Source organism: Lonchura striata, chromosome 16 (genome assembly GCF_046129695.1).
Source record: "Lonchura striata isolate bLonStr1 chromosome 16, bLonStr1.mat, whole genome shotgun sequence".
Classification (NCBI taxonomy): domain Eukaryota; kingdom Metazoa; phylum Chordata; class Aves; order Passeriformes; family Estrildidae; genus Lonchura; species Lonchura striata.
Window position 1 is genome coordinate 15,680,718 of NC_134618.1, and position 24,107 is coordinate 15,704,824.

Consider the following 24,107-nt stretch of genomic DNA (forward strand, 5'->3'; position numbering starts at 1 on the left):
ATTCATGCCACCGCAAGCCCGGCGGTTGGGTTACAGCCGGATCCGAGGCACCGGCACCGCGCCGCCGACTCGCGGGGTGCGCGGGAGGCAGGAGCAGCTCCGCCGGGCTGCCCCGGGCCGGCTCCCAGCGCCCCAGCGCCATGCCCAGCGGGCTGCCACCGGCGCCCGAGGGAGCCGCGCACGGGCATGTGCCTCGCCAGACCCGGGCACAGGTAAATAGGCGGGCGGGGCAGGCGGCGGGGTCCGGAGCCGGCCGCCGGGCCGGGAGCAGGCTCCTGCCGGCACAGGGCATCACCTCCCAGCGCCCCGCCGGGGCCGGAGCATGAGCGGCCGCCGCCGCCAGCATGGCCGGCAAGAAGGGGGAGCCCAAAGGGAAGGCGGGCAAAGGGAAAGGGAAGGATGGCAAGAAGGGCAAGAAGGAGGATCCCAACGAGTCGGAGGATGCCTCGGATGCGGAGCTGCTGAAGGCAGAGGAGAGTGAGGAGACGGAAGTGGTGGAGGAGGAAAAGGAAGAAAAGGAGGAAAAGGAAGAGGAAAACGAGGTGGAAAAGGAGAAGGATGAGGAGGAAGTGGCTGCAGAGGAGCCCAAGAAAGGGAAGGGGAAGGAGAAGAAGGGGTTGCCCAAGGCAGGAGTGGCAAAGAAACTGGGCCGTGGGAAGAAGGCGCAGCAAGAGACGGAGGAAGAGGAGGGTGAGAGCAATGCTGCAGCAGCCAAGAAGAACACGAAGGGCACCTCCAAGCTGATGATGGGGCTGGCAACCGACAAGAAGAAGAAAGGGGCCAAGGGTGCAGAGGCCAAGGGCCAGCCCAAAGATTCTGTGGAAGCCAGCCCAGCCGAGGAGGAGGCAGCAGCACCTCCGAAGGCCCGGGCAAAGCGGAGCCTCCGCAGCACCTCCAAGCTCTTCCTGGGCTTCAAGAACCTGGGCCTGCGTCGGCCCAAGAAGGGGCAGTTCAAGAACACATCCCGCTTCTTCTGGGGCCTGCATAAGCACAGCACCAAGAAGAGGAAGAAAAAGAAGAACAAGGCAGTGCTGAAGTCCACCTCCAACCTGATGATGCGCTTCAAGCAGGTGGGCAAGAAAAGGAAGGAGGAGGCCAAGGAGGAGGCCAAGAAGGAGTCACCATCGAGGCCATCCTTCCTGCTGCTGCGGCAGGGCGGGCAGGACCCCGAGGACGGCGCGTTGCTCTTCCGCCGGCGCCCGGAAAGGAAATTCAAGCCCCGGGCGCAGGTGCTGAGCAAGGCGGCCGCAGCCACGGGCTGGCTGGCCAGGAAGGTGCTCTCCCGGCGCGGGCGGCTGGTGGGGGGCAGCCGGGCGACTGACACGGCCTGGCTGTCCCGTATCGGTGCCAAGAAGCTGCCGTTCCCCGCGGAAGACGAGATCCTCAGGCACCGGGCCAACATGAAGCGGATCCCTGGCGGTGTCGGGCTGCCGGCGCCCGGCACTTCGCGGCAGGGCAGCATGGCGAGGCGGCCGTCCCGGCGGCGCTCCCAGCGCGCGGCCGCGGAGCCGCCGGTGCCGCGCTACGGCTGGGCCGAGGAGGAGAACGGAGCCTACGGCCGCCGGCGAGGCTACGGCAAGGAGGATGGAGCCTACAGTTCCCGCCGTGGTTATGCCAGGAAGGAGGATGGAGCCTATGGGCCCTGGCGCAGTCACCCCAAGGAGGAAGATGGAGGCTACGGCCCCCAGCATGGCTACGCCGAGGAGGATGGAGCCTACGGCCCCTGGCATGGCTACAGCAGGGAGGAGGATGGAGCCTACAGCCCCCGGCACAACTACTCCGAGGAGGAGGACGGCTACATGCAGAGCCCAGCCTACCCAGCAGGGTACGGCTTTGAGGATGCGGTGACCCCCTACTCTGACTACCCTGGCTATGAGACAGAGGAGGAGTATGACTACTACGGGGGGTTTTGGGAGGATGGTGACCAGCCAGGGCACCCCTACGGCGACTCGGAGCTCGAGGACGAGGGACAGTTTGGTGGTGGCTCTCCCCTCAGCCTCTATGACCCGTACAGCAGCGACCCAGAGTATGGTGAGGAGGCAGCGGGGCCCTTTGGCTACAGGGGGGACCCCTACGAGGACTTTGGGGAGCCCTTTGCCAGGGGGTACCCTGGGGGCGAGTACCCCGAGCATCGCATCCAGTACAGCGAGGGGGGGTGGGCGCCCCACGCCCAATCCTCCTGCAACCCCTACGCCCTGGGCCTGGAGGAGATAGCTGAGGGCGAGGAGCCCGAGGAGTGGGAAGAAGAGGAGGAAGAAGAGAAGGAGTATCCATTTTCCATCCTGAGCGGCTCCTCGCTCCGGGGCATGCGGGAGACGCTCTCCTCCAAGCTCTCGCTCAACAGGAAATTCAGGCTCTTCCCCCGACCCCAGGTCAAGCTTTTCGGCAGGGACCGCCTGGACGTCCCCCTCCCGCCGTCCCCCCACCTTCCCGCCGCCCGTGACGAGGACGACTACGACGAGTACGAGCCGCCGCCGCCTCCGGCAGCCCCCAGCCCCGCGGCATCCCCGGGACGCCCGGTTTCGGCAGCGCGGGCGTGCGGGAGCCCTCTGGGGCAGTTCCTCCAGCGATCCCTCTCGATTCCTGCCAGCCGTCCGCCGCGAGGTGCCGGGGGATTTCGGGGCTCCCGCACCCCCCAGCCCTCCTACAGGCTCTCCAGCCGCAGGCTGGCGGGCATGGAGAGCGCCGCTTTGGGGGACCGGGACTCCTCCCCGCCGGCGGGGCCCTGGGGGCAGCCCCCTCCCCGGGAGCCGGGGGCTGCGCGCCGGCCGTCGCTCCGTAACCCCTTCGCCAACGCCGGGCGCTCCTCGTCGCCGCCGCCCGTCCGCCCGCGCCCCGGCAGCACGCGGGCCGAGGGGCCGCGGCGATCCCCCTCCCTCGGTGCCAGCCTCCGGCGCTTCGGCCCCGAGTCCCCCACCCCGCCTCCGCCCGCTCCCCGCTCCCCGGGGCCGGGGGGGAGGCGGCTGGGGGGGCCCGCGGCGGGGAGACCCCTGGCATCGCGCCGGAGCAGCCCCCCCGGGCTGCCGCTCCCCCAGGCCTGGCCCCGGCTTCCCGAGCCCCCCACCAAGGCGGTGAAGCCGCTGCAGAGGACTCCCTTCCGAGCACCGCCGTCCCGCCCCGGCAGCCGCCGCCTCGGCGCCCCCGGCCCCTCCTGGGATGAGGAGCTGCCCCCCTGGCAGGGCGCCCCGCGGGGTCCCGCCGGCGTGCCCCCTCCGCCCAGCCCCGCTCCCAGCACCCCCAAAAGTTTCATCCAGCGCATCGGGCAGCCCCTTGCCGGGATGGCCCCCCACTCCCCACCCCCGAGGCCATCTGCTGAAGTGGGGGGCCGCAGCCTCTCCAAGGGGCGCTCCATGGCGCAGTCCCTGGCTTCTCTGCTCGTAAGGAGCATAGCCCCCACCAAAACCCCCTCATCCTCACCCCCCAGCCGCCTTCCCTCCACTCGCTCGCCCTCCTTGCCCCGGCGCCCATCCCGGCGGGACGGGAGCACCCGCCGGTCCCCGAGCCCACCCTCGGGGCGCCGGGGCTGGGCCGACGGCGGGCGCCCCATCCTCCCCTCCAACGCCCGTGGCAACCGGAGCCCCTCACCGCCCCGTCGTGCCGCTTTCCCACCACCCCACGGGCGAGCCCCCGGCTCTCCGGCCGTCTCCCGGCACGGCTCTCGTCCCCCGGGGCCGGCGGAGCCGATGGAGGGCGGCGGGGCGGCCGCGGAGGAGGGCGCGGGGCGCTACGCGGTGGTGACGCCGCAGGTGCAGAGGTTGGGCTCCTTCCGCCGCGCATCCCGCATGTACAAGCAGCACTGGTCCACGCAGCACGTCGTGAGGGTGCGGGAGATGCCCGACGCCTGGACAGCCGAGCAGGGCCTCCCCCAGCAGCCCACCCAGCGCGGCCGGCGGTGGGCGGGCCAGTGGGGAGCCGACATCGCCCGATACCTGTGCCAGCGCCCGCCGGCGGGCGGCTGGCGGGACAGGCACCCCTGGGCGGACGGGTACCTGGGCAGCAAGCAGCCCTGGCGCAGCAAGGTAACGCCCGCGGGGAGCCCCCTCGGGGGATGGAGCCGGGGGTGAGCTGGCAGCCGGCGGGACCCGGGGCAGGGAGGCGAGCTGAGGTGCCCGATGGCTCTCCCGGTGCGGAGGGGTTTGCAGTGCCCACGGTGGGGGTGAATGGCTGTGGGGGGTCTGGGTGCTGGTGAGGGTCCTCCAGTGGGGAGCAGAGTGCAAGAGGGGATCATCACCCGTTGTGTGTCCCCCCCACGAGCGGCCCCTCTGGGGACACTTGATTCTGGCGTATGGAAATGTAGAGACCCGATCCGGCGGGGCCGGGTGCAGGCGGCACGGTGACCCGGCGGGGTGTCCGCTTTCCTGCCCACCCCCTGGCCGGGCGCCAGTGCAGGCTCCCGAGTGACACCTGTCCTGTGTCACCCCTGCGCGTGGCCGGGGGAAGCAGCCTCAGCCCCCTTCCATCGCCTCCACCGAAGGTGATGCCCACGGTGAGCGGGACCGGGATTCCCAGGAGCAGGTTTTCCTGGGACCAGCCCCAAGGTGGCCTCGTGTTTCTGTGTTCCAGCACTGCTGCTCTCACCTGACACACAATGCTCTTGCTGTTTTGGAGCTGTGGGGTGTTTTCCTGGGGTTCCAATGCTGCTGCGTGTTCCCTGGTGTGGGGTCACAGATGGCGTTTTGGGGTGCTGGTGATGACTGGGTGGGACATCTGAGGGTGTTGGCACACCCCTGCCATGATGGGGTGGTTGTTCCATGCAGATGCAGTCGCTGTGCAGCCTGCCCATCGTGCGGTACCAGGAGCCACAGGAGGAGGACGGGCTGGAGGACATGACCCAGCTGGAGTGAGTGTCCCTGTCCCCTGCACCGTGACTCAGTGCTGTGGGGGACAATGGGGCTGCAGCCCCCAACCCTATACCCCCGACCCTGCTATCCCACCCCATCTCATCCCAATATGGGCTCTGCTTCAGCCTCCCGGGCCTGGAGATGCTGAGGCACTCTGGGCACAGCAGACACTCCCTTGTCCCTCTGTCACCCCCTAATTCAGCCTCTGCTCCACGCAGGGACCTCCAGGAGGCTGCAGTGCTCAGCAACATCCGGACACGGTTCGAGCGCCAGCTCATCTACGTAAGCTTAGGGTGGACACAGCATCCCCCAAAGATGGGGTGGGGTCTTTGGGGAGTCACCCCCCTCTGAGGGCTTGCAGCCAGGACCTCTCGAGCCAGTGTGGACTCTCTCTCTGGCAGACCTACATCGGCAGCATCCTGGTGTCGGTGAACCCGTACCGGCTCTACAACATCTATGGCAAGGAGCAGGTGCTGCAGTATGAGGGCAGAGCCCTGGGTGAAAACCCACCGTGAGTACCAGGCTGTCCCCAAACACCCTGTGGGGATGGGCTCACTCCCACCCTCCATCCCCCACCCTCGGATCCCTGGGTCCGTGGGTGCTGGAGCAGCTGTGTCTGTGCATGGGGATGCTCGGGGCACTTTGGGGGGTCCCCGTGCTGATTTTGGGGGTCCCTGTGCTGGGCCAGCGTGGCACCTCCCAGCCCCTGCTTCTGCCCACCCCAGGCATCTCTTTGCCATCGCGAACGTCGCCTACTCCAAAGTGATGGATGCCAAACACAACCAGTGTATCGTCATCAGGTGGGACACGGCTGTCCCCATGCACAGCCCCTAATCAACGCCACCCTAATTGCTGGGTCGCTGCCACCAGCCTGGCTTGGTTCTGGGGATGGGGTGCTGAGGGGGCTTTGGGGTGGGCGCCCCTTGCTCGGCTGGCGATGGCCCCAGCCATGCCCCTGCTCTGTGTTTCAGTGGGGAGAGCGGCTCAGGGAAGACCGAAGCCACCAAGCTGATCCTGAGCTACCTGGCAGCTGTCAGCCAGAAACGCAGCACTGCCCCACAGGTAGGCTGCTGCCCTGGGGACATCCCTGAGTCCCCGTGCCCCCACCATCTTCTCCCACCTCCAAGTGCTCTTTTCCATCCCTCCTCATGGCTCTGCTGCTCTCTCCTTGTCCCAATGCTTCCACCTGGACCACGGCAGATAGAGGTACCAAGGGGACACGTGGGCTAGGATGGGTCAGGGGGACAGAGAATCATGGTGGCACCTTGGCCATGGCACCCCAGCTGGAGGGGAAAGGTGGGAGGGACAGCAGGAAATCAGTGCAAGCACAGAGATGGAGTCTCTGTGCTCTCTTATATCCTCATTTAACCTGGCTGTGGTGCACACCCCAAATCTGGGTACCCACGGGTGTGTGGGTGGAACATGGGGTGGAAGGGAGGGTGACAGGGGGTCAAAGGGGGGGCCTCAACCTTGGAGTTGCCCCATGGTGTGTTGGGTGCCCAGGCTCACCCCCAGCTTTCCCCATCACCATGACAGATCCTGGAGGCGACTCCTTTGCTGGAATCCTTCGGCAACGCCAAAACCGTGAGGAATGACAATTCCAGCAGGTTTGGGAAATTTGTGGAAATCTTCCTGGAGGAGTAAGTAATGCTGAGTAACCTGTGTGTGACTGCTCCCACCCCACGTCCCCTGCTGCCCCAGGGGTGTCCAGCCCGAGCCAGCCCCTTGTCCCTTGGCTCTGGGAGGACACATAAGGATGTTTTTGGGACAAACCTGATGTTGGAAGGGTGATGGCGCCTGAGGACACCTGGCTGTCCCTGGGGTAGGGGCAGGGATGCTGTGACCTGCCTGGCACTTTTATCATTCCCAATCCCCACCCCTGTCCTCATATCCCATCCTGTCCTCTCTTGGCCCCACTGATCCTGGCAGAGGGTGCCCGATATCACCCCTGGGCACAGCCAGGGACATCTGAGGCATGGGTGGGTGTTTTGGGGGGCCACAGCCCTGCCCACACCGAGGTTGCCAGCCAGGTGCCCACTCTCACCCCTGCAGCGGCTTGATCTGCGGTGCCATAACCTCGCAGTACCTGCTGGAGAAGTCCCGCGTGGTCTTCCAGGTGTGTGGTGAGGGGGTCCTGGCCTCTGCCCCCCACTCTGCCCCCTCTGCCACCCCCTCCCCAGCCCTGTCCTCTGCTCTCCAGGCCAAGAGCGAGCGCAACTACCACATCTTCTACGAGATGCTGGCAGGGCTGCCATCCCAGCAGCGGCAGAGGTACTGCCTGCAGGGCGCCGAGACCTACTACTACCTGAACCAGGTAGTGTGTCCCCTCCCCGGCCTCCCACGGCCTGATTTTTGGGGGGCTGGTGGGTTCCCGAGTCCTCAATGAGTGGATGAGGATGCCCAGGGCAGGGTGACCCTCCATGCTGGGTGCTGACCCCCTCGGGACCCACCGATGGACTGAGGGGGTTGTGCCAGGGTGGGAACTGCGAGATTCCCGGCAAGGACGACGCCGAGGATTTCCGCCGGCTGCTCAACACCATGGAGGTGCTGAACTTCAGCGTGGACGAGCAGAACAGCATCTTCCGCATCCTCTCCTCCGTCCTCCACCTGGGCAATGTCTACTTTGAGAAATACGAGGTACCCCGCGCGGGGAGCCAAGCTGTGCTCATCGGGCGAGATTTGGGATGTGGCAAACGGGGGCTCACCGATGCCACGGCACCGCCGTGTCCTGCAGACCGACTGCCAGGAGGTCGCCACGGTGGTGAGCGCCACGGAGATCCGGACGGTGGCTGAGCTGCTGCAGGTGTCCCCCGAGGGCCTTCAGAAAGCCATCACCTTCAAGGTGACGGTGAGTGCAGGGGGGCACAGGCTGGGAGGGGGTCTCTAGGCCCCAGGGACCACCTGGGCTGGTGTTGCTGAAGCCCCATCGTGCCATCTCCCAACCAGGAAACGCAGCGGGAGAAGATTTTTACCCCTCTGACTGTTGAAAGCGCCGTGGATGCCAGGTAGAGGGACTGGGGGCAGCACTGCAGGAGGGTATGAGGGGGTGTGACCCCCAGGGGTGGTGTGGGATGTGAAATGCCAGCTGGGAAAGGGGATGATCAGGTCCCCCAGTGTGGTGATCAAAACCGATGCTGTGGTGGGTGCTGGCTGTGGCGGTGGAGTACACTGGTGCCATTCCAGAGCTCCAGCACTCTGCACATCTCTCCCCTTCCCAGGGATGCCATTGCCAAGACCCTCTACTCCCTGCTCTTCAGCTGGCTCACGGACCGCATCAACAAGCTGGTGTACCCGCGGCAGGAGGCCCTTTCCATCGCCATCCTGGACATCTATGGCTTTGAGGTGAGCAGGATTCATCCCACCTCCATCCTGGCTCAATCCCAGCTCCATCCCCCCAGGCTCCATGGATCTTCCTTCTTGCAGGACCTCAACTTCAACAGCTTTGAGCAGCTGTGCATCAACTACGCCAATGAGTATCTGCAGTTCTTCTTCAACAGGATTGTGTTCCAGGAGGAGCAGGTGGGGCTGGTGGGCAGTGCTGGGCTCTGCCCCAGTGCTGGACACTGCTGTGGGGCTGGGGGCGCAGGGCTGACCTGGTGCCCACCCTGCAGGAGGAGTACATCCGGGAGCAGATCGAGTGGAAGGAGATCCCCTTCAGTGACAACCAGCCCTGCATTGACCTCATCTCCCAAAAACCCTACGGCATCCTCCGGATCCTGGATGACCAGAGCTGCTTCCCCCAGGTGAGGGGCTGCCTGGTGGTGAGGTGCAGCCAGCACTGGGATGTCACTGTGGCTGAGGAATCACCATGGCCCAGGGCTGCTCTTCTCCTGGGCTGTCCTGGTCAACCTGGGAAACCCCCAGGTTCCTCCAGAGATAAGCCTAGAGAATCATAGGAACATCATGGAATCACCGAATGGCTTGGGTTGGAAAGGACCTTGGAGATCACCTGGCTCCAAGCTGCTGCTGAATCGCCTGAGCCGTGTGCCATTCCTGTGTTCCTTCCCAGGCCACAGACCACACGTTCCTCCAGAAGTGTCACTACCACCACGGGACAAACCCGCTCTACACGAAGCCGAAGATGCCACTGCCCGAGTTCACCATCAAGCACTATGCAGGGAAAGTGACCTACCAGGTGTGTGACATCGGGATGTCCAGCAGGGACGTTAAGGCGGGTTAAAGAGGAGGTTGATCCTGCACCAAGGAGAGAAATGCATCTCTGAGGGTCTGGCTGGGATCCTGGAGCTCCTTGCCTCACCCTGTCATCCTGCCAGGCTCCTCACCCTGAGGTTTTGCTATTTGCCAGGTTCACAAGTTTTTGGATAAAAACTATGACCAGGTCCGTCAGGATGTGCTGGACCTGTTCATCAGCAGCAGGACCAAGGTAGGGCCCTGCCTGGTGCTGGCTCTGCAGTGACACTGGGCATCAATAGCCCCCTTCCATACATCCCTTTCCATGTCCCCAAGCGTGTCCCCATGGCCAGTAAAGCTCAGGGGGACCAGAATCAGAGAATGCCTCTGGTTCCACCCATGGGATCTTCTGGGCTTTGACCCCTCAAGCATTTGGCAGAAACTGGCACATGGGCTGCTCCTGTGCTTTGTATTACCCATATCCTCATCCCCATCCCTACCCAGGCAATCCTGCCACAATTAGGGCTGGGCAAAAGAGGACCGGCCGGGCTGTGAAGAGGCTGTGGGAGAGCTGCACCATCCCGGCCACCTTCCTCCTCTCTAACCTTTCCTGTCTCCCCAAGGTGGTGGCCAACCTCTTCTTCGGCCACGCCCAGGTGATGGCCCGGCAGAGGAGCCTCATCAGGAGGAGCAGCACCAGGACACGGCGGTACAAGGCTCCTACCGTGGCCGCACGCTTCCAGCAGTCGCTCCTGGAGCTAGTGGAGAGGATGGAGAGGTCAGTGTGGGCAGGGTGGGCAGCCAGGCCGTCCTCTGGGCTGTTGGGAGCTGGACCTGAGCCCAAGGTGCCTGGGCTGGCTTTGTCTCCTGTTCCCTGTGGCTGACAGGGTCTCTGTGTCACAGGTGCAACCCCTTCTTTGTGCGCTGCATCAAGCCAAACAACAAGAAGGTGAGAGCTGGGGCTCTCCTGCCTCTGCTGGTGCCCGTGCTACCCGCCCCGCTGGCACTGGGAGTGTGTGGGCACATGGGGTGGGGGTTTGCCCAGGCAGTTGCTGATGCTTCTCCCCATCCCTGCCTCAGGAGCCGGGGCTCTTTGAGGCTGACGTGGTCAAGACCCAGCTGCGGTACTCGGGGATCCTGGAGACCATCCGCATCCGCAAGGAGGGCTACCCTATCCGCATCCCCTTCCTCGTCTTCATCGACAGGTGCCCGGGGGCTGCAGGCTGGGCACTGCCATCCCAGCCAGGCGACACCACAGAAGCTGTGGATGTTTTGGGGGCAGCGTTTGGGCTGGGGTTCCCCCACAGTGGGACCTGGGAACCCCCTCGTGTTAACACACAGCTCTGAGAGAAGCTGCATCTCCAGGCGCAGTGTTTGTCACACACAGGGAGGGTCTGTGCTGGTGTCCCAGCGTGGTCTTGTGTGGTGACAGTGTCATGGGCTCACCCAGGTATCGCTGCCTCGTTGATATGTGGTCCAATGTCATTCCCAATGGAGCCAACTGTGTGGAGATGCTGAGGAGCCTCTGCCCCGTTAACCCCAGCATGTACTACGTCGGTGTCACCAAGGTACTGTCCCAGGAGGGGGCTTGGCTCTGGTCATGCCCTGGCGGTGGTGGCCAAGGTGGTGGAGCTGATGGCCTCACCCCTGCTCCCAGCTCTTCCTGAAGGAGCAGCTGTACCAGGCGCTGGAGAGCAAGAGATGCCGAGCCCATCACCTGGCCGCGCTCACGCTCCAGCGCTACGCTCGCACCTTCTTCATCAAGCGGCGCTTCCGCTCCCTCCGCCGCAAGATCATCCTCCTGCAGAGCCGGGCGCGGGGATACCTAGCCAGGTGGGGGTCCCTGGGGGTGGCGGGCGGGCACGGGTGGGTGGCAGAGGGTGACAGGTGCCCTCCTGCAGGCAGCGGTACCGGCGCATGCGGCACACGCTCATCAAGTTCAGGTCGCTGGTGCACATCTACGTGAACCGCCGGAGGTACCTCAAGGTGAGGTGGGGCCTGTCACATCCCAGGGGCTCCAGGGGACCTGCTGCCACCCTGCTGCATGTTCAGCCTGGAGAGGACACAGCGGCATCCCCAGGCTGTGAACCCCACCATGTGCCACCCTACCACCTCCTCCGTGTCCCACTGGGTATGGGCAGTGCCTTTTTGGGGTGAAAACACTGCTGATACTGGGGAGGGGTCAATGGCAACCCAGGGTGCCGTGGTGCCTCAGGGTCTCCCTTCCTCCTGAGGGGCTCAGCATGGCTGCTCTGCTTGCAGAGGAAGGAGGATGCTCGCCGGCGTGCCGAGGAGGAGAAGGAGAGGATGAAGCAGGTAAAGATGTGCGGCCCCGGTGGTGGGAGCACACGTGCGATGCTTGAGCAGCCCGTGTGCCCTCCTCCCTGCCCATCCCATCCTGGCCGCGGCACCCGCGGGTGCTGGGGCAGGGACCAGCGGGGCAGGTGGGCACATCCCTGCGCTGCGGCGGCAGGAGCTGACGCGGAGGGAGGTGGTGGATGTCACCCACCTGGAGATCCCGGCCGAGCTGATGGGGCTGCTGGAGGCCGCTGCAGGTGAGCGGGTCCCGCACCGCCGTCGCTCCCAGCCCCTCGCTCCCCTCCCGGCGGCCGTGCCGTAGCTCCCCGCTGTGCCGCAGCCGCTCGGGAGGTGAACGCCGGCTGCGTGGTGCTGGTGCCGCCGCCGGCGCTGCAGCCCGACCCCCAGCTCACCCTCCCGCTCGACATCAACGACTACCCCATGGCCAAGTACGTGCGGGGCCACTTCCAGGTAAGGTGGGCGCCGTGGCCCGGCAGCGGGGAGCTTTTCCCGACGGGCAGACAGCTTTTGGGGAGTCCCTGGCACCCCGGTCGTGGTGCAGCGCTGAGGTTCAGGGTCCCCGTGGTGGCTCCCCGCACTGTCCCACCGGGCTCTGCCCCGGCTCCCACCCCGGGGACACCACGGGTAGCAAGAGAGGCTGGAACCGGGGTGGCTGTGGTGCTGCGGGGAGCTGGCTGCCACCTCCCTCCCTCCCCGTGGGTTCCTGTCGTCTCCAGAGGCCGGGGGGACCCTGCTGAGGTTATCGGAGAGAGACCCGCTGAGCCCTCCTGGACGCCCGGCGCGGGGCGGATCCGGAACGCTGGGGCGGGAGACCAGGTCGCTTTGCTCCCGGGACCCCGGCCCCACCCACCGTCACTTTGCCCCGTTCCTCTTCCTCATCCCTATTTTTGACCCGTATTTCCCAGTCCCCGGCATCCTGAATGACAGCACCGGGGCTGGATAAGGCTCTCAGCCTTGCCAAAGTGCTGCCACGGAACCACAGAATGGTTTGGGTTGGGAGGGACTTAAAAAACATCCAGTTCCACCCCCTGCCATGGGCAGGGACGACTTCCACTAGACCAGCTTGTTGCAAACCCTGTCCAACCTGGCCTTGAACGTTTCCGTGGATGGGGCAGTCACAGCTTTTCTGGGCAATCTGTGCCAGGGCCTCACCACCCATCTCTGGTGCTGCCAGCACAGCCTGAGCCCCTCCCAGCCCCACTCCCAGGACGATGCTGGCCCCATCCTTCACCCCAGCCCTCTGGCAGCCCCCCCAGGCTCCACCCAGCATCAGCACCATGGGGCCAGCCCCTTGTGGCCTGAGGCTGTGCCCAGGTAGCCACGGGTGCGGGTGTCACCGCAGGAACCTGCATTTGGGATGCTGACAGCCCCACTGAAAGCCCCCCTCACCCGGCTGGATGAGGAGCTGTGCCACGAGGCTCTCAGCCTCTTCCAGCTGGTAGGTGGGATGGCACGGGATCCATCACCACAGCCCCCGCTCTGTGCCCAGGGTCAGAGGGAGGACCTGGCTGTCCCTGTGGCAGATCCTGCGGTTCATGGGGGACCCGGGGCTGGGTGGCAAGCAGGAGACCCTCTTTGGCAACTACATCGTGCAGAAGGGGCTGTCGGTGCCGGGGCTGCGGGACGAGCTCCTGGCACAAGCTGCCAACCAGGTGTGGAGGAACACCAACGTCAACAACGAGGAGCGGGGCTGGCTGCTGCTGGCCGCCTGCCTCAGCGCCTTCCCCCCGTCCGCCGCCTTCGACAAGTACCTGCTCAAGTGAGCTGGGGATGGGCTCTGGGATGGGGAGTGGGCATGGCTGGGACCCTCAGGAATAGACTGGTGCTCATGCCTGGGAGCATCAGAGCTCTCCTGGCACCTGTGGCTAAGGATGCTGCCTAAACCCCAACTGGTTCCTCCACGATTGCTTGGGCCAGCCTGGCACACATGGCCAAGTCCTGCTGGGAATGCTCTGAGGTCCCTTCAGGATCCCTCTGGCCAAGCTGGCATGTGTGCCCATGTCCCTCTAGATTCCCCAGGGCCAGCCTGGCACATGTGCCCAGGGATACTGTCCAAGTCCCACTAGAGATGCTCTGAGATCCTTCCAAGATGCCTTGGGCCAGCCTGGCACACGTGCCCAGGATGCTGCCAAAATCCCTCCAGGAATGCTCTTAATCCCTCTGTGGTCCCCTGTCCCAACCTGGCACACATGATCCTGCCCACATCCCTCCTGCAGCATCCTCCCTTCCCCTCAGGTTCGTGTCTGACTACGCCTTTGCCGGCTACAAGCCGGTGTGCCAGCGCAAGCTGATGCACGCCATGGCCCGCTCCCAGCTGGGCACCGCGGCCGCCCGCACCTTCCCCCCCTCGCTGCTGGAGTGGACGGCGAACCGGCGGCAGGCCAGCATGGCCCTGGACCTGCACTGCTTCAACGGTGCGGGCAGCGGGGCGCCGGGCACGGCGCTGGCCAGGGTCGGGCCCAGGGTGACCACCCTCACGGGCGCGGGGGACTGGTGGCACCTGCTCATTGTCCACCCCTCCCAGGTGACCAATTCTCCTGCCCCATCCACTCCTGGAGCACAGGCGAGGACCTGGCAGGGGATGTCCTGAAGCTCAGGTATGTGCTGGCTTGGCACCCACCCAGCCCACGGGTCACGGTGTCACCTGGGGTTGTCTTCAGTGTCCCCATGCCCAGCTCATGGGCACGGTGTCCCTGTGGAGCCTGAGCCCATCCCCAGTGCCTGGCTGTTGGCAGAGGGCTGGCGGAGGGCTGGCGTGGCTGGTCCGTGGCTATGAAGGCGGGTGCCCACTGGGCTGAGCTGGCTGGACACGACTATGTCCTGGACCTTGTCTCCGACCTCGAGCTGCTGCGGGGCTTCCCCAGACAGAAATCCTGCTTCCTCATCGCGTGGGATGGCACCGAGAGCCACAGCAGGGACAGCCGGCCGTAGGTACCCGGGCAGGGATGGGTGCCCCACGGTGGGGCTGGTGGGGGGAACGCTGGCACCGGGCTGGGTGGGTGCCAGGGCTGGGTGGGCTCCTGAGTGGAATCCTGGCACCCAACGGGTGCTGGATGAGTGCATCCTCCCTCTCTGCAGGGTGCTGGGACATGGATTTGATTTGGATGAAGTGCCTCCTCCCCCAGCTGTGAAAGCCCCCACACTGCCCTCCATGGAGGCGTATCACCCCCATGGTAGGGCATCGTTCCCCCAGCTCCTGTCCCCCAGCGTTGTGACAAAGCCCTGCCATGCCAGTGTTCATGTCTCGTCCCCTCACAGATGGGGAATTTGGGGAGCCACGCAGCCAGAAGGGTCTGGACCGGTACCTGGACAGTCTCTTTGACCCCGTGCTCTCCTACGGCAATGGGGTGAGAGGGGTGTCCCTGCCCGAGGCATTTTGGGGTGCAAGTGGCTTGGCCGCTGTGCCCTGACCCCTGTCCCGCAGGAGCTGGAGAAGCCATCCATCCTCTCGCAGAGGCTGAAGGGAGGAGGTGGCGTGGGAGGGGGCAGCAGTGGCACTGATGCCACCCGGAGCGACCCTCCCGTGGCTGCGGACACGCGTCAGCCGAGGGGTGAGCGCCTCGAGCACTCCCACATCCCCAGCCAGCCCCCTGCCTCAGTTTCCCTGTCTGATCCCCACAGCTCTGACTGAGCTCTCCTCTTTGCTGTCACAGGCACAGAGCCAGACCCATCCCCACAGCACCGGGCAGATGCCAACCAGCCCGGAGCTTTGGTCAGCACATGGGGCCAGGAGGGGTTGAGCCCCTTCTCTGCTTCAGGGCACCTCTCTGGGGCAGCCCCTGGGGATGGGAGCAGCTGGAGGTGCCAGGTGTTGATGGCATCGTGTCCCTTGCAGGGCAGAGCGACCGAGAGGACGCCAGCCCGTGTCCCCCAGCCCCGGCCCTACTCCCAGAAAGCCGGTAAGGGGTCCTGGTGCCGCGGGGTGGGCGCAGGGCCGAGTGGCACTGAGCCAGGGCCCCTGAGCCGTGCGCTGGGCTCCGCAGCAGCCGTGGGCCGGCGGTGGCCGGGAGAGCCGGTGCGGCATTCCCGGCTCAACTCGGAGCACTTCCCGCGGCCCACGCACGACATCCGCAACATCATCCGGCAGTGCCAGCCAGCCCCGCGTGGCTCCCAGCCCCACAGGTGCGCGCCGGGGTCCCCAACCCAGCCACGGGCTTCTGCTGGTCCTGATACCCAGGGTGTATGGAATGGTGGGGTGTAGGGAATGATGGGGTGTTGGGAATGATGGGGTGTAGGGAATGGTGGGGTATTGGGAATGATGGGGTGTACAGAATGCCAGGGTGTAGGGAGTGCCAGGGTGTAGGTAGTGCCGGGGTGTAGGGAATGACGGGGTGTAGGGAATGCAGGGTTGTAGGGAACAATGGGGTGTAAGGAATGCTGGGGTGTAGGGAATGATGGGTGTAGGGAATGCTGGAGTGTAGGGAATGATGGGATCTAGGGAATGGTGGGGTGTAGGGAATGGTGGGGTGTAGGGAATGATGGGGGGTAAGGAATGGTGGGGTGTAGGGAATGGTGGGATGTAGGGAATGGTGGGGTGTAGGGAATGGTGGGGTATAGGGAATGATGGGGTGTTGGGAATGATGGGGTGTACGGAATGCCGGGGTATAGGGAATGATGGGATCCAGGGAATGGTGGGGTGTTGGGAATGCTGGGGGTGTAGGGAATGATGGGGTGTAGGGAAGGATGGGATCTAGGGAACACCGGGGTGTAGGGAATTCCAGGGTGTTGGCACGATGTGGTGCCCCAAGTGATGGGGCTGCAGGGTGGCCTCAGGCACAGGGAATGCTGGGGTGCAGCTGGTGCTGGGGTTCAGCTGCTGTGGGATTCTCTCTCGGCAGCAAGCTCTTTGGGAAGAAGCTGGACCCCCATGAGGAAGCCATGCAGATCCTGAAGGAGCAGCTCTCAGCAGCCCGGGTGCCATCAGCTGGGGTAGGGATGTGGCCAGCCCCACATCCCCCCGACAGGGCTGGGGGTGTCGCTGGCACTGAACACAGCCCCTCTGTGCCTCGCAGGGGGGGCCCAAGGAGGTGGTGGCTGCGGTGAAGCCAGTGCCAAGTGCCAGGTACCAGCTGCGAGCACCCACAGGCCGTCCTGTAGCCACACAGCCCCCAGGTACTGCTGGGCAGAGCTGTGGCACCGGGGGCACCACGGCAGAGTGAGGCACTTCATCCTCCCAGTGGCACGGCTGATGCCTGGTGGGATAACTGCCGTGTCTGGCTCAGCCAGAGAGCTGCTCCCCGTGCCTCAGTTTCCCCAGGTGAAGGCAGCTGTTGGTTGTTCCCCCTGGGGATTGCAAGGCTTTCTGTCCCTTTACAGTCTTTGTCTCACGGGAGCTCCCATCCGAGGCGCAGCAGGTCCAGACCCAGCTGCACCGCAGCTGCAGCGAGGACTTCTACACCTACCACAACGTGCCCTGGAAAATATTCATCCGGAAGGAGGTGCAGATTATGGGGACGCTTGGGGACACGTTGGTGCCAAGGTCCTACCAGGATAAGCGGTTTACACCAAGCCCTGGTCTCTCTCCTGGCAGGTTTTCTACCCCAAGGACAGCATCAACAATCCACTGCTGCTCGACCTCATCTTCCGGCAGGTGAGGCTCCGAGCTGGCCCCGCAGCCCCCCGGGGTCCCCTGGGAGATGGGGTGATGATTCCCCAGTGGGGTGATGATTTCCTCATCCCACTGTGGCCATCCTGCCTTCCCCTGAGCTGCTGTGGAGGAGCTGGGGCTGTTGCGAGCTGGGGCTGGGGGGATTTTTGCTCCTCTCCACACAACCCCACTGCTCCTCACCCCCTTTCCCAGATCTTCAATGATGTGCTGTCCGACACCTGCATCCGGCTCAGCCACGAGGAGCGGCTCCGCCTGAAATCCCTCTTTGGTAACCCTGTGTCCTGCTGCTCCCTGCCTGGGGGTCACACCCAGCCACTCTTGTGCGTGTCCTCATCTCCTGGCTATCTATCTCAAAGCTAGGACTGGCTCTGCTTAACCTTGGGTAGTTTTGCCTCCAAAAGCAACGACCCCTTGTAATTTAGTGCTCCACAACATCACAAGTTGTGTCAGGTCTCGGCCAGCTGCTTGGGGCACACGCTTCTGTCTCTGCAACACGGTCCTGCCAGGCATGGGAAGGGCATGAGCACCCCTGCTTTTGTTGGGAGCTCTCTCCACATCCTCTCCAGGCAGGAGGTGCTCACGGGAGGTATTTCCCCTTCTCCACAGCGGAAAACAAGCTGGACTCCTTCAGCCCCGTGGCCACCGAGAACGTCAAGAGGGAGATCATTGCTGCAGCCCGGGATGGCTGCGAGGTCTACTTCTCCCGCCTCTTCCCTGCCACGGTGAGGGTCCAGCTGTGGGGCAGGTCAGCGTGGGGGGCACTGCATCGCCGTGCCCTGGCTGAGTGCTGTCCTGGCCCCCAGGGCAGCGTGGGGACGGGTGTGCAGATCCTGGCTGTGTCCCACGTTGGCATCAAGCTGCTGCGGGTGGTGAAGGGCACCAATGTCCCCGGGGAGCAGCTGCGGGTGCTGCGGGCCTACAGGTAGGGGTGGCCAGGGTGGGGTGGGTGCTGTGGGTGCCGCAGATGCCAGGTGTTTCAGCCTCCCCTCGCCCTGCCCCAGCTACCCCGACGTGCTCTTCGTGACCACCCCGTCCAGGAACATGCTGGAGTTCAACCTGCGCGGCGAGAAGCTCATCCTCTTCTCCCCCAAAGCCCCCCAGGTCAAGGTCATGGTCGACCACTTCATCACGGAGCTCAGGAAGGTGGGGGGTGCCCTGGGGTTTGTCCTGGGGGTCAGACCCTGCCCGTGTGCCTGAGCCTGGGAGGTGGTGTGGGCAGATGAGGGCACCCTGTGAATGGGACCATGGCTGGATTTGGGGGAGTAGTCCTGAGGCTGTGGGTGCTTGAAGTCCCTGTGCTGGGTGGGGTGTGGGTGTCCCTGCGTGCCTGAGCTGTGCCAGATGCCCTGTGCCCAGGACTCCCAGTATGTGGTGGCCGTGAGGAACTACAGCCCCGAGGACGGGAGCCAGCTCAGCTTCCACAAAGGGGACATCATCCACCTGCAGTCACTGGAGCACCCTGAGAGAGGTGAGGAACCCCCAAAGGCCCCCAAATGCCAGAATGCCTTTGATAGAGGACAGAGGGGCAGCAGACTGCTGGCTTGCCCTGCCCGTGGGGCTGTGTGCTTGCCTTGCATCCTGTGACACCCCATGTCCCCATGGTGTCCCCACGGTGTCCCTGCAGACCACTACTATGGCTGCGTGGTCCGCAAGAAGGTGATGTACCTGGAGGAGCTGAAGGCAGGCACCCAGGATTTTGGTGGGTGCCACACTGTCCCTGCGTGTGTCCCTGAGCTGTGTCCCCTCCTGGGTCTGGGGCATGGGGCAGGGTCCTGCCTCTGCCACCCCTCAGCAGGATGGTTTGGGGTCTTTTTGGCACAGATGCTCCCCTGAAGGTCCCACCCTCGTGCCACCCATGTCCCTCAGGTGACAGGTTTTGTGGCCCCTGGTCTATACTTTCCCCTTGAGTGATGCCAAACTGCAGCTGCTTCCAACCAAAACCCATGGCCAGATCCCTGAAAAGGGCTGGGGGTGCAGAGGCAGGAGGGAGCAGGTAGAGAATCTTAGGGCTGACCCCATGGCTGTCAGCCTGGGGCCATCCCCACCCTCTCTGCCACAGGGTGGAAGTTTGGGGCCATCCATGGCAGGTCAGGGCTCTTCCCTGCCGAGTACGTTCAGCCCGTGGCAGCACCCGACTTTGTCCATCTGCCTGCGGAGAGGAAGGAGGAGCCCCGGGACAAGCAGGGCAAAGTGGCGGCTTCGGCGGCCGTGGCCGTGGCCGTGGCCTCCACAGCTGCCGCCCAGGAGCTGGACCGCAAAACCGAGGTGGGTCCTGGCCCGGGGCTGTCCCCCGGTGCTGGCTGTGCCCGGTGCCCACTGCCCCGCTCTGCAGGTGTCCCCAGCCAGTGCCACCTTTGTGGAGGGTCCCGAGGGAGATGGTATCGAGCAGCTCAGGGACGTCACCGGGGCCTGTCCCATGCTGGCCTTTGCCCAGCGGCATTTCCGTGCGGCACGACGTGGGACCACGTGAGTGTCCAGCGGTGGGACAGGGGCATGCCATGGTGGGGACAGCTGTGCCCACCTGCTCCCTTGTTCCTCTGCCAGGGACTCTCGTGGGATGAAGGTGCCAAGTGTGCTGGAGATGCTGACGTTCACCAAGGTATGGGGAAGTGGAGTTCTGGGGTCCTGCTGTCACCTGCAGGTCCCTTTGAGGTCCCAGCAGGGTTCCAGAGCTGGTCCTCTCCCCCTGCTCCAGATTCCTATTCAGGAGTCGCTCATTGAATTTGTGGATGGTGGCCTCAACAAACTGGCTGCTGAGGCTTTCCAAGGTAGGCAGGGGCACGAGTGTGCTGTCCCCCTGTCCCTCAGTCCTTGGAGGAGGGTGGGGCTGGACTGGGATGGGCAGAGGAGGTGTCCTAGGGGAGTTTAGCTCTGGTCCCACTTCTCCACGTGCCCACCCAGGAGAGCACGTCCCTGGGGAAGGGACATGCTGACCTGTGTCACCGTGTGGCTTTGTTGTCCCCAGCCGTGATGAAGTTCATGGGTGACCACCCCCTGCGGGGCCACACAGACCTGGACGTCGTCTGCACCATCCTCAAGGTAAATCCATCACTGGGGTGGTGAGTCCTGGGGGTGGCCTGGGCAGGGGGTGGCAGAGAGGTGGCAGCTGTGCCTGTCCCCCAGCTGTGTGCGGAGCACGAGGTCCTGCGGGATGAGGTGTACTGCCAGATCATCAAGCAGATCACCAACAACACCAGCTCCAAGCCGTGAGTCCCTGCACCTGTGGGGCAGCAGAGGCTGGCACTGGGACACTGGTACCCCTGCCCAGGCCAAGCTGCTCCAGCCTGGGGGGGACCCGGGGACCTCATCCTTGCAGAGGGCTGTGATGGGTGCCACCGCGGGCACCCTCGCCCTGCTCAGGGGATCAGCCCTGGCCGTTCCCACAGGGACAGCTGCCAGAGGGGCTGGAGGCTGCTCTACATCCTCGCTGCCTACTACAAGTGCTCTGAGGTGCTCCGGCCCTTCCTCCTGGCCTTCCTGCAGGATGCCAGCAGGCACCCGGAGCTGCCTTTCCACGGTAGGGGCCATGAACACCCTGGGGTGCTGGCTATATGGTGGGAAAGGACACCCCAGGTGTCACAGAGCTCAGGAGGAGCTCTAACAGAACCAGCATGGCAGCTCAGCCCCATCCTTCATCCCGGTCCCTGCTCCTGCCAGGCATCGCCAAAGCCTGCGAGCAGAACCTGAGGAAAACCCAGCAGTTCGGCGGCCGCAGCCTCTTCCCCAGCAGCATGGAGCTCAAAGCCATGGTGGTGAGGCCAGGGGCTCGTGGGTGCCCGTGGGGTGGAACAGGGCTGGTGTCAGCTTGAGATCCCCCCCAGAAGTTCTGGGTACCCACATGGGATCAGGTTCTCCCTGTGGGCTTGGGATCTCCCTCAGACAGCACCCTGGAACGGAGCTGATCCTTTTTGGGGGTCTTCCCAAGAGAGCACAGCCCTTCTTAGGGTCTGCTCTTCACTTTGGGGGTACCCTGAGCCTTCAGAGGTCCCCAGTGGGGATGGAGCTCTGTGGACATGGAGTGCGGGGAGGGGTGATGGTTCAGGTGGACAGGATGGGCAAGAGACAGGATGATCCCAATGGGATGGTTCCTTAGGGATAGCTGCAGGATTTGGGGTATTCTGTGGGTTCTTGCTGTGTGAAGAGCCCCCCCTGCACCCCAACGTGTCCTTCCATGCAGGCTGGACGCAGTGCCAAGCGTCAGCTCTTTCTCCTGCCCGGTGGCATCGAGAGGCACCTCAAGATCAAGACGTGCTCGGTGAGCCAGAGGGGACAGGATGCTCAGTGCACCCCAAGATTATGGTGACACCTCAGCTTTGGGCACCTAGAGGGTGCAGATGTGGGGGGCTGCACCCTTTGGCTGTCCCCGCTGTGGGACTTCATCCTCTGGCAAAAGCAGATCATCGCTGGGATGAGCCTCAATGCAGGCCAAGCTGGTGTCCCAGAGCACAACAGGGGGACGTGGCAGTGTCCCAGCCAGCTGTCCCTGTGCCCAGGTGGCTCTGGATGTGATCGAGGAGCTGTGCTGTGAGATGGGGCTGCAGAACCCAGAGGCTCTGGAGGAATACATCCTCTTCGTGGTGACCGACAGAGGTGAGGAGCTGGCAGGGACGGGACGGACGGGACAGGACAAGCCAGGGTGGCACAGCCATGCGGGTGGCGTGGCGGTGGCCATACTCAGACTCCTGGGTGGCACAGGGCAGAGCGTGCGGCCGCTGACCCGCCGGGAATACGTGCTGGACGTGGCTGCCGAGACGGAGCTCCGGGACAGCAGCTACACCTTCTGGTGCCGCCGCGTGCTCTGGAGCCAGCCCCTCAAGTTCGACAACGAGCTCTACGTCACCGTCCACTACAACCAGGTCGGGCCACGCCATCAGCCTCCCCCAGGGCCACCTCCCTGTGTCCCTCAGAGCGTGCCCTGTCCCCAAGCCGTGTCCCTGTGCTCTGTCCCCCTCCCAGGTGCTCCCTGACTACCTCAAGGGGCTGTTCACCGTCCTGCCGCCGGCGAGGCCGGGAGAGCAGCACTTCCCGCACGTGGCCAAGCTGGCCGCGCTCCAGCACCGAGCCAAGGACCGCCACCACCTCCCCACGGCGTACGGCAGGGGACGGGGCACCTGGAGGGGGGGAAACACGTGTCCCGTGGGATTTGGGCCTGACCTCGGGCTCCCCACAGGCGGGAGATGCAGGACTACGTCCCCCCGCAGCTCTTCCGCCTGCTGAAGCCCCAGTCCTGGCTGCAGATGGTGACCCAGCACGTGCAGCAAGCCCAGGCACTCAGCGCCCACCAGGCCAGGGCACAGTTCCTGGGTGAGGGGACAGCCATGGGCACGGGGAGGTGACATCCACAGGGAGAGGATGCAGTGCTAATGAGGAAATAGTGCTAATGAGGATGCAATGCTGCTGGGGATGCGATGCTGCCTGGAGGGTGAGGATGATGGGGATGGGATGCTGCTAGGACACACAGCCCTTGTCCCTGCACAGAGCTTGGGGTGCTGCAATGCAGGATGGATTGCAGGACGGGACAGAGCAGGACAGGCTGCTTCCAGGCCCCTAATGGGACAAGCATTTTTCCCCTTGGCTGCTCCTGGGTGCAGGCCACCCTGAGGACTGAGCAGATGGGGGTGGCAGTGGGCACTGAGACCCCATCCTCTGCCCTGCAGGGCTGCTGAGCGCCTACCCCATGTTTGGTTCATCCTTCTTCTACATCCAGAGCTGCAGCAACAACGCCATCGTTTCGCCCTGTATCCTGGCCGTCAACCAGAACGGCCTCAACTTCCTCAGCAAGGAGACCCACGTAGGTGTGGGACACGTGGAATCATGGAATGGCTCGGGTTGGAACAAACCTTAAAGCTCATCCAGTTCCAGCCCCTGGCCATGGGCAGGGCCACCTTCCACTAGACCAGTTTGCTCTAAGCCCTGTCCAAACCAGGGACCCTCTTAGAGGGGTTCCCAAGGCACACGGGCCACCCCCCTGTCCCCCTCCCAGGAACTCATCGCCAAGTTCTCGCTGAATGAGATCCAGTCCACGCGGACGCAGCGCCCGGCGGCCGGATCCAGCTCTCCCTACGTGGAGATCACACTGGGAGACCTCCTGGCCCAGGGCATCACCCAGCTGCAGCTGGAGCAGGTCGGGGGACACTGGGGACATTGTGGGGGCCCTGCTGGGGCTCTCACAGTGGTGGCACGGCCACCGCCCACCTGTGTGTCCCTCTCCAGGGCCTGGAGCTGTGCCGCGTGGTGGCTGCGCACATGGAGAGGCTGCTGGGTGCCCGGGAGAAGAGGCTGACTCTGCCACCCAGCGAGATCACCCTGCTCTGAGCCCGCCATGGCCCGGCCCCCCGGCAAGGGGGACAGAGGGCGCAGTGACCATGGGGTGTCCCCAGCTTGGCCAGTGGCTGCTGTCCCCCTGTCACCAACCCGCTGTTGTTCTGGGGTTTTATACACGCCCAGGAGCCCGGCATGACTCAGTGTCCGTGGTTTTGTGTTACGCTCGCTGCTGCAGGGGGCACGCTGCCCCTCGTGTCTGATTCCCCACCGATCACCCATGTGTTTCCTATTCCCGTGCCTCAGTTTCCCCCACCGGTCTCTTTGCCCATCCCGGTGCCTCAGCTTCCCCTATATGCCGCCCGTGCCTCAGTTTCCCTCCCTCGCTCAGTCACTGCCACCCGCCTGTCGCGCCCGTCGCGTCCGCCGGGGGGCGCCGCGCGCCCGCCGCCACCTCCGCGCCCCTCCCTCCCCGCCGCCGCCGCGCGCGCGCGCGCGCGCGCTCCAACCGCCCAATCAGCCGGCGGCCCGCGGCGCTCGCGGCCGCCCCCCGGGCCAATCAGCGCCGCGCGGGGCGGGGCGGGGCGGGGCTGCCGCTGCCGGTTAACGGCGCCGGTGGGCGCGCGCGGGGGGGCGGGGCCGGGCCGCGCGCTCTGTCCGTGCGTGCGCGCGGGGGGCGGGGCCGGCGGCGGCGCGTGCGCGGCGGGGCGCGGGGCGGCCCCGCGGCGATCCGGGATGTCGGGCCGGCTCCTGGTGACGTAGCGGGAAGGGCCGCGCCAGACCCCCGCCCGCCGCCGTCCCCCGGCACGGCACGGGACCCCCCGCACCTCCTCCGGTTGTCCCCCGCCATGGGCAGAGCCGCGGCGGTGGGAACGGGCAGGACGTCCGGCTCCGCTGCTGGGAATGTGCCAGGCCCTGCCGCCGCGTGAGCACCGGCACCGGCAACG

At 65.0% G+C, this 24,107-nt stretch overlaps 1 protein-coding gene across 1 annotated transcript; it reads left to right on the forward strand.

Moving 5' to 3' along the window:
• The first annotated feature begins 284 nt into the window (after positions 1-284).
• Positions 285-23,214, forward strand: MYO15A (myosin XVA). The gene is made up of 64 exons (XM_077786964.1): positions 285-494; positions 543-4,019; positions 4,758-4,840; positions 5,060-5,123; positions 5,243-5,352; positions 5,567-5,641; positions 5,813-5,903; positions 6,378-6,481; positions 6,894-6,957; positions 7,042-7,155; positions 7,317-7,478; positions 7,576-7,689; positions 7,788-7,846; positions 8,060-8,183; positions 8,265-8,360; positions 8,453-8,584; positions 8,851-8,976; positions 9,148-9,225; positions 9,596-9,750; positions 9,876-9,921; positions 10,053-10,177; positions 10,423-10,540; positions 10,630-10,805; positions 10,874-10,958; positions 11,235-11,288; positions 11,446-11,527; positions 11,611-11,741; positions 12,634-12,729; positions 12,815-13,050; positions 13,527-13,705; positions 13,816-13,888; positions 14,027-14,218; positions 14,370-14,464; positions 14,550-14,638; positions 14,716-14,842; positions 14,945-15,003; positions 15,127-15,190; positions 15,275-15,413; positions 16,130-16,220; positions 16,304-16,403; positions 16,608-16,729; positions 16,822-16,881; positions 17,092-17,167; positions 17,506-17,621; positions 17,703-17,821; positions 17,901-18,042; positions 18,256-18,367; positions 18,524-18,598; positions 18,959-19,164; positions 19,232-19,365; positions 19,444-19,498; positions 19,595-19,667; positions 19,865-19,938; positions 20,023-20,105; positions 20,286-20,416; positions 20,557-20,651; positions 21,077-21,154; positions 21,393-21,489; positions 21,595-21,755; positions 21,856-21,989; positions 22,070-22,203; positions 22,557-22,690; positions 22,883-23,023; positions 23,113-23,214. Exons 1-64 carry the CDS (start codon positions 345-347, stop codon positions 23,212-23,214), a joined length of 10,389 nt encoding a protein of 3,462 aa, XP_077643090.1. The 5' UTR covers positions 285-344.
• The last annotated feature ends 893 nt before the right edge of the window (positions 23,215-24,107 follow it).